The sequence below is a fragment of the Otolemur garnettii genome, unplaced genomic scaffold (assembly GCF_000181295.1).
Source record: "Otolemur garnettii isolate 467f Iridium unplaced genomic scaffold, OtoGar3 scaffold00066, whole genome shotgun sequence".
NCBI classification, from domain to species: domain Eukaryota; kingdom Metazoa; phylum Chordata; class Mammalia; order Primates; family Galagidae; genus Otolemur; species Otolemur garnettii.
The window spans coordinates 2047129-2056389 of record NW_003852461.1 but is presented as its reverse complement, the minus strand read 5'-3'; the positions used below and the strand labels follow the sequence as shown (position 1 = coordinate 2056389).

Sequence of the window (9261 nt, the reverse complement as noted above, 5' to 3'; positions counted from 1 at the left end):
CTCTTGGTCAGCACACCCTGCCTGTCTAGGACTCTCACCTCTGCAGCTGCTGCCCTTGTCAATGCTGCTCTGCACCCCCTACCTCCACACCCTGGCTGCAAGCTCTGATCTGTCACCAGGACAGCAACTTGGAGGCCACCCAGTCTTTCAGTTCCAAAAGCCTTTGCATATCCTTCACCTCACTGGAGTCTCGCAACAACCTGGGAGGACAGGGACAGGGTTACTGTGCCCATGTTACAGATGAGAAAGGTGAGGCTCGGAGAGGAGATGGCTTTCCAAGACTCCACAAGACCATGTAAGCGGTGGAGGCTGAGCTCGCCCTAGGCTCTGGGTTCTGGCACTGCGTGTCTAATCTCTCCACTGAGCACAAGACCTCAGACCATGGGTGCCTCAACTTTAACCTAGAACAACCAGAACCCCATCTTCTCCTCACAGCTGGTGAACTTACAGTCCTTCCCAGCTCAATCAGTGAGGCTGTCCTAGAACCCAGGTCATTTTCCTCTGCCTCTCCTTCTCCCACTCTCCTGGCCCACAGCCAGCCACACCAGGCAGAGGAAAGGTCTAGAGGGGGACACACAGTCGGATGCCCGCAGGGGTCCCCAGGAAGCCAACAGTAGAACAGTTAGAACAGGGTGAGACAGGCAGCTAGAGACACGGGGCGGGGGCAATCCAGCAGGGCCGTGACTGTCCTGTTAAGGGATCTGGTCCTGTCTGCAGGGGCCCTCGGGTAGGGTCACAGTCGGACACACCCTCTGCCAAGGTGAGACCTGCTGGCCACTCCAAACACAGAGAAGAAGTGAACGGGAACTTTATAACGTGCAAGAGAGGAAAGATCCCCGCCACCCCAACCCCGCCATGTTCTCCATGGAGCAACAGGAAGGCAGGGAGCAGGGGCTGTAGGCTGGGGACAGGACCGAGAAGAAGTGGTCAGTGGAGGACGCTGAGCCCAAAGCTCCGGGGAGGTGAGCAGCACCACAGGAGGGAGGCCAGAGCAGCATAAGTGAATTCAGCTACAACAGTGAAAGGCAAGCTGGGCACAGGTCTTACTGGGAGGTTGGTATTCATCCGCCTGGTACCGCGCAGGGATAATTCGTTCCAGGTTCCAAGGGACGCTCTGGGCAAAGACAAAGGAGTCTTCCTCGATGTACTCGACCTGGGGCAACCTCAACGCCTGCGGAAGCCGGAAAAGCCAAGGGACTCTGCTCAAGCCACTTGGCCAGCAGCAAACACAGCCACAGCCCAGGCACCACCTGCTCTAACCCGTGCCCCCAGCCCAGCCCAGCCTCCTCCCACCTCAGCCCAGCAGACTCCCTCTGGCACCCTGGATGATAAACCAGGAGCCAGCGTTTCCCCATGCGGGATCCGGCTGGGGAGCCCAGCACTCCCGTGGGTCTGCAGCTGTGCCCAGCATCACCCAGCACAGAGGAGTCTTTTCAGGAAAGATTCTGAATCTGACACCTCATCTGTGGAGCCACGCAGTGCTGAAGGTCTGGCAGGCCGGACAAGGAGCGAAACTCAGGCCCCAGACTCCATGCTCAACAAAATAGCCCCAGCAATTCCGTTTGTCCCTAGAGCCATCCCCATCTTCTCTGCCCCACCTTGTGCCAGAAGGCCCACCCTGCAGACGGCAGCACCAGGCCCCTTGCAGCAGCTGCAGTAGTTTGGGGATGAGAGTGTGTCTGTTCCACTCCCTGCTTCAGTGCAGGGTCTGGCAGTGGCTGCACCCGTGGGTGACACCTCGTGGGCAGCCCCTCCTCCATGCTGCCAGCTCCCACTGGGCAGAGAAAAGCTACTCCCTCTCCTCCCTTTTCCACCCTGGAGGTGATAATCTCTCTGGTCTCTGCCTGCCTCGGGGACCCCAGTGACTCCCTGACCTGCCTGCACCTCAGTGAGTATCTAGCATCTGCTGAAGCACTTCCTGATCTCACCTGGTCCTTAACTGACTGTTCCAATTATTACACCTGGCTTAGAGAGGGTACTGAGGCTCAGAGAGGTGAAAGAATTTGCCCAAGGCCAGACAAATCAACCCAGGCTGTTAGCACTCCGAAACCCAGCTCTTGATGGCAGGTGTCTGCAGTCTTCTATTCCCCCTCCTGCTCTGCCTCCCCTCTGCTGGGAAGCCGTGCTGGCCTGTGATGCACCTGCTTGCCCTCCTGCTTGCTTCCCCATCCTCCCCCATGCTGAGCAGGTGGTCCCACAGTTAACTGTCCTGGCAAGCAATGGTCAGTCTCCTGAGCTGTAAGCTTGAGAGAACTGCCTGGGGCTGCCTCTGCGGCTCACAGTGGGCTCTGGTTAAGTGTGTGTTAAGCAGACTGATGGAAGCATTTACTTATCAGTCTCCCCTACCAGATTAAGGGGTCCCAAGGGCAGGACTTTGCATTTACCTATCATTCTCCCCTACCAGACTAAGGGTTCCCAAGGGCAGGACTTTGTCTTTGCCCCTCCTGGACTTAGCACATAGTAGTTAAGCCACAGGATGCTGAACTGATTAACCCATGGAGCAGAAGTGTGGCAGAACTAGGGGACCTGGATCCAAACTCTGACCGTGCTAGTTGCTTGCTGTGCAACCTCAGGCAAGACTCTGTCCCACTCTGGGTCTTAGTGTCTGCAGGAAGCCGAGAATCAGAGTGAAAATGAGAACCACATATTCCCATCAAATTAGGGGACAGGGAAAGGGGTGAGCTGGGAGGTGAGGGAAGAAGCAAAAATAAGAAAGACTTTTTAGCTGGGCGTAGTGGCAGGTGCCTATAGTCCCAGCTACTCAGGAGACTGACTCAAGAGAATAGCTTGAGTCCAAGAATTTGAGGAGGTTACTGTGAGCTATGACACCACGGGACTCTACCAAGGGCAACAAAGGGAGACTCTGTCTCAAAAAAAATTTAAAAAAAAGAAGGAAAGACTTTTAAGATTTGAATTTGAAGCACAAGGGCCAGGGTAATTTCTCAACTACCTAGTCCCCTTTCTGTCCTTCCACTAAAGATGTGACATCCAGGAAGAAGAAGAGCTTCCATATCCTAAAGGAGGGACTAGAGCATCAGTTTCAAAGGCATTTTGCACCCTTGAGTCATGCTTTTACAAAGCATGACTCAGGCTCCACTGAATGTCCCAGGGCCTTGTTACCAGGTACCTCCAGGCAGCAGATGCATGAACACAAGAATGGCTAGCAGGCGGACCACTGGGTGTGATGAAGGCTCTGCCCCTAGCTGTCTGTCTGTGTGGTCCCTTCCAAACATCAGCCTCCTCATCTTTCAAATGAAGGTGGATGTGCCAGTAGGGCGTGGCCAGGTTTAAAGGGTATTCTACATATAAAGCCAGGAGTCACTCTCCTTGGTGCCTACCAAGTGCTCAGCAAATGTTTGCTGTCCCCCTTTAATTTTTAGCAGTGGGCACACGAAGGACAGTCCCCAAGATGTATGTGGTAGCCCAGCCCTATCAGGAAGTGCCACACCCAGAGAGGATGCTCACCAGGTCCAGCAGGTCACTGCTCATCTTCACCAAGAAGCCAGGAAAGAGGTCGTGGAAGATGTGCAGGACCTTGGTGAGGTAGCCCCTGCGGGCAGCCTGGGCCTGCAGGCGGCGGGCAGTGCGCTCCGGCTGTGAGTGGTGGGTCTCCTCCTTCAGCACCACCACGTAGGTGCCTGGCAACCTCCAGGTGTCCTGACGAGGAGAGACATGATGACATGGAAACAGCCCACCAAGTCCAAGGTGCCCTTATCTCACCTCTATTTACAAATTAGAATTACAACAAAAGAGATGTGATAGAGCATAGTAAACTGTAAGGAAAAGTCACCAAATGAGAACAAAAAGCAAAAAAAAAAAAAAAAACTACATAGGTCAACTGTAAGTATAAACATCATTTATATAACACATTCAAATTTGGTAGCCAGGCCAACATGGAAACTAGGGGCTCTGCTCTGAACTTGTACCTAGCTCTTTATGGGCCCAACTGAGGCCTGGACACCCCTGGAGACCCTGCTCAAAGCCACCCCCTACCTCTACCCCCATGAGAATAAATCTCTCCCTCCCCATTCCAGGACCTCCAAGATCCCCTCCAGAGGCAGCCCAGAGAACACTCATGGGCTTTGGAGCCAAAACAATGTACACCTGAATCTCAATTCTAACATCTACTGGCTGTACGGCCATGAGGAAGTTGCTCCACCTCTGTGAGCCTCAGATGTCTCCTCTGTATTGTAGGGCCAATAATACCAATGGCAAAGGCCTGCTAGGAAGGCCAAGAGAGATGGTTGTGTAAAGCTCCCTGCTGAGTGCTGTGCAAATGCAGGGGGAGGGATGTATGAATGAGCAACAGCAACACTCCTCAAACAAGGAGAAGCGTCAAGGCCATTGTCTTAGTCATTCTGTGCTGTTATAAAGGAAACCCAAGGCTCAGTAGTTTCTAAAGAGGTTTATTCAGCTCACAGCTCTGCAGGCTGTATAAGAAGTATGGCACCTGCATTTCCTTCTGATGAGGGTCTCAAGCTGCTGCCTGGCAGAAGGTGAGGGGAGCCAGTGTGTGCAGAGATCTCATAGTGGGAGAGGAAGCAAGAGAGGGCCAAGGGGGCAGCCTCCTTTTAACAACCAGCTTTCATAGGAAATAATACAGAACTCACTCACTCACTCACTCACTCACTCATTCCCATGAAGACAGCACCAAGCCATCCATGACAGACCCACTCCTATGACCTGTAAACCTCCCATTAAGCCTCCACCTTCAATATTAGGGATAAAATTCCAACAGATTTAGAGGCCTGCTCACTAATAAATATAAAATCCAAACTTGGCCCACTCCTCAAACTACCTCTGCAGCCTCATATTCCATATCTCTGTATGTGCAACTCCAGACGGGCTAAAATAGAGTCGACATCCTTTATTCAAAGCCCTTGGGCCAATTAGTAATGGGTATTCAGGGAGTCTGCTGAGAAGTCTGGAGCTGAATACTGTAATCTATGCCCCCAAGCATACAAATATGCCTATTTGCACAAGTGGAATAAGTAAAAGCTATATAAATAACCTTAGGTCAGTTCAGGTACTACTATCAAATAATTTATAAAACAGCCTTTTGGTTTTCAGAATAAGAAGATGGATAAGTGCTTCTTATTCCCCACTTACGGCTTTCCCACTTGTGTACCTTTGTTTATGCTACCCCATACTCCTAGAATAAAATCCTCCAACCACCTTCATTTAATGAACTCCTATTTATACTTCAAAAACCCATCTAAAATGCCCACTGCTAAATGAAAATCTAATGAATTGGGCAGGTATTCTGAGAGTTCTGAACACCTACACTTTCCTCTCTCTAAGCCTCAGTTTCTCATGACTAAAATAAAAGGATTGGTCTAAAATCCTTTTCTGCTTGCAGAAAATGTTTTACTCTAAATTAGATTCCCACAAAAATATCCATTGAATGAGCAAATAAATGAAATTTCAAACTTCCATCAGAGAAGAAACACCCTCAAGCCCTTGGTTTAGGTGGTTGTCCAGAACAGTTGTGTTGGGACAGTGGTGACTTGAAATGCTCTTTCTTTTTGGCTTGGTGCCTGTAACACAGTGGTTATGACTCCGGCCATATGCACCGAGGCTGGTGGGTTCAAGCCCGGCCTGGGCCTGCTAAACAACAATGACAACTGCAACAAAAAATAGCCAGATGTTGTGGTGGGCGCCTGTAGTCTCAGCCACTCAGGAGACCAAGGCAAGAGAATTGCTTAAGCCCAAGAGTTTGAGGTTGCTGTAAGCTGTGATGCCATGGCATTCTCCAGAGGGTGACATAGTGAGACTCTGTCTGAAAAAAAAGGAAGAAGAAATGCTCTTTTTTACCCCCAACATCCCTCTAGGAGGAGGGTGCTCTGAGATGAGCAAGGGCCTGACTTCCCGCTGCCCCAGCACACTCTGGAAGAGGGGCGAGGAGCCGCTGTCAGTGGTGGAAACTTCCCCTCTGCCCCAGGAGCTGCAGTTTGGTGCAAAGGGGGTGTCTCCAGCAGGCCACGCTGCCAGTGTGGGCCACAAAAGTCCTTTCTTTTCATTCCCCATTAGCTGCCACTCACACAACCCATAGGAAGGATTTTCACCTCCCTCCTAAAGATAAGGAAATGGGGGTTAAGAGTAAGTGACTAAGCACCACGCAGCTAGTGAGACCAAAGCCAGAATTCAACCCGGGTATGACTCCAAGCTGGGGCAAGAGAATCTCAGCCAAGCCCTAGAAAGGTTGTGATTGGAGAAAACTGGAGGGTCTAGTCCCGGGCAGCAGCTCCCCGCACCCTGAGGGCCAGGTGCTTCTGGCCCCAGCCGTGGCTGACCCAAACCAGGTGGGTTGTGACACGGGGCTCAGTCTTAGGGTCCCGGCTACTAGGAATGCTAGACTCCGGCCAGACCACCAACAGCCTTCTCCGCCCGAGCCCCAAAGAACACTGACAGGCCTTGAGAACACTTCTGTCCCTTCCCCTTAAGTTTATTCTTCTCTTCAGCTGAAAAAGATACAACGTTAAGCGTCTGAGTTCTGTGACAGAAATTGCCTCCTGCCACATTGCGTGGCGTCCCTCCCACCACACCCGGCCTCCAGGCTCCACTGCCCGCATTTCCTGACCCAAGTCGGGCCGCGGCAAACCTTCCTTTGTCCCCCAGGCCTTAGCGTCCTCACCCACCTGCGCCCTGGTGGCGCGGAGCCTCTGGGTGGGCGATCCCGGCAGCGCTCTGTTCGTCCTCCCTGGTACCTCCGGGTCTCCCAACCCCGCGAACTTCCCCACCGCGTAACCCAACGCGCGGGAGGTCCCCGTTGCCCCCGCCACCCTGCCGACAGTCCCCCACCCAGATCGCGCCAAGCCCGTGGTCAGGTGAGCAGAGGAAAACCTTCTCCTTCACAGGGAGGAAACTGAGGCCGGAGAGGAGGCGGGACCTCCTCGCTTCCCCGAGGGTTTGCTCCCGCCCCCACCCGCACGCCCGCACCTTGGCGCAGCGGTGGAAGGTGGCAGTGGCGGTGTGCGGGGCCGCATCCGCCGGTCCGTCCTCCTCGGAACGGAACGCTAGCACCAGCTCCTCGTAGTCTGCGTCCTCGTCCTCCTGCGCGCGGACTCGGGCTGGTCCCAGGAGCAGCAGGAGCAGGAGGAGCGGCTTCAGCAACCACCACGGCCGCCTGCGGCTGCTGGTGCCCATTGAGGCGAGAGTGGAGGTTGGCGACCTGGCAGGGAGACCTGGGGGCCGCGTGCGGTCCACGCTGGCGACCACTGTACCCCGCGGAGGGGAGGAGGGTGCGTGCGAGGGAGCCCGGGCCAGCGGGGAAAGGGCGCGCGGAGGGGTGCCGGGGTCTGGGACCGCGACGGTCGGCCCGGCTCACTCCTCCAGGACCGGACCCCAGCCCAGCTGTGCCGCGCGGCGCTCGCCTGCAGCCCTGCTCGCCTCGACGCCGCGGCGGGAACTTTCTAGGGTGTGGGTGCTGGACTCCCAGGGCGCGAAGATCACGCCACCGGAACCCCATCGGACGATCCTATCTGATTAAACATTAACGGAGCCCCGGGACTGGAGGATCAGGTTTCCGCCTTGCGCTCCCCGAACAGCGTCAGATTACGCTCAGAGGGAGGAAAAAACGATTCCAAGTCCTAATTGGGCTGGAAAGCAGTCGGCCCTCCAGAGGCGCCTCCTCCTGGCGTCTCACCCTGAGCCCTGCGTGCGAGGCCGGCTGAGTTCGCTCGGGCTCCCACTCCTGGTTTCTGAGGTCTGCCTTGCCACCTGCCAGCCACCCCTAGCCTTCTGCTCTAAGGGTCTGAAATCACCTCCTCCGGGCCGCCTCCTCGTTGCGACTCGTGAACCCTAATCAATCTGACTAGACTCCTCGCTGCCCACCGAATTCTTTCCATTGGCCTTAATTTGGCATCTAATCCCAGCCAGGACCCCTCTCCTGCCTCTGCCCCCATGCACCCTGCACCCCGACCTTACCGCTGACTAGCTGGTCGTGGAAGATACTGTCTGCTTTTGATTTCCCTACACATATTTCAAGGGATTTATTCTACAAAGATTCAGGTTTTGAGTCTGCAAAGATGCCATATACCCTGTTTCCCAAAAAATAAGACCTACTCCCAAAACAAGCCCTAGCAGGATTTCTATGCATTTGTTAAATATAAGCCCTACTCCGATAATAGCGTATCTACATAGCCACGCCATGCATTTCCGTGCAAGCCGTAAGGAAGACTGGAATACTTTTTATCTGCCACAGCTCCTTTCCCCAAGCCATTTGGCGGGTGCACGTGTGGTAACCTTGGTCCCAGGCATCCTATTGCCCACGGGCAAGATGCATCACTAGTGCCAGCCCCACCAACAAGGTCGGCTCCCCCTGTCAGGTTCCAGAAGAAGAGGACTTAACTGTATCTGAATAAATGTAGATTGTTGTATTATACTTAATAAAAATAAGATATCCCCCTGAAAATAAGCCCTAGTGTGTCTTCTTGAGAAAAAATAAATATAAGACAGTGTCTTATTTTCGGGGAAACATGGTAGGTATATTCCACTATAGGTGCAAGCCCAAAGATCCAAATTATTTAGCTTGCAAAGATTCCTTTGACACACCATGTCCAAGAACTCAATTGGACAAGCGGCCGGTGAACACCCACTGTATGCCAGGCGGGAGGATGGAGAGGCAGGTGCAGCTCCTGGCCTCAGGTGCTGTGTGTCTCCCTGGAAGGGCTATGCTGGGAGGAAACAAAGGAGGCTTCGCCAGCCAGCCTTGCTGGAGCAACTCAGTGACTGGCTGAGCATCTAGTTCCTGGAATCCAAAGTCGGGGCCCTTTCTACCTGTGTGCAAAGAGCTGAGTGACAAAGACTGCAACCTGTGGGTTGACAGTGACCTTTGTGAGGTGAGGCCAGAGCTACCCCTTTGTTCTTTGGTTCTCCCATTAAATAATGTGCCAATTACAAACTAGAGTGATGAAGCAACCATCATTCTGGGTGTCAAAGGCAAAAGGAAAGCAAAAGAGATGAATCACAGGTGCCTCCCACCCAGAAATGGCCCACCCCATTCCACCACCTTTCCTTCTTCCAAATAGGCTGCAGGATCACACTAGGTTCAAAGGTGGGGACCTGTGATCACACGAAGTGCTCAGAAGGAGGAAAACCAGAATATTAGTGAATTCCACTAGTGACAGCCACTCAGGGCTACCCCCAGGCCAATGCAGAGGGTTGTCACACATTCTGATCTTTTATTCTGTTAAAAAATTATCTACCTTTGCTTGTCTTTGAATGATCCCCTCTTGTCCTTTCCTCTTTTTTTTTTTTTTT

General features: G+C 53.2%; 1 protein-coding gene across 1 annotated transcript in view; it reads right to left on the bottom strand.

Annotated features, from left to right (window-relative positions):
- The window catches only part of PCSK9 (proprotein convertase subtilisin/kexin type 9), a 20784-nt gene extending 13345 nt beyond the window's left edge, over nucleotides 1–7439 (bottom strand). Inside the window, exons 1-3 of the mRNA XM_012807202.2 lie at nucleotides 6940–7439; nucleotides 3466–3657; nucleotides 1048–1171 (exon numbers count right to left, since the gene is read on the bottom strand). Coding sequence (XP_012662656.1) covers nucleotides 1048–1171; nucleotides 3466–3657; nucleotides 6940–7146 — 523 coding nt within the window. The 5' untranslated portion in view covers nucleotides 7147–7439. The remainder of the gene's footprint in view (nucleotides 1–1047; nucleotides 1172–3465; nucleotides 3658–6939) is intronic.
- Between the last annotated feature and the right edge of the window lie 1822 nt (nucleotides 7440–9261).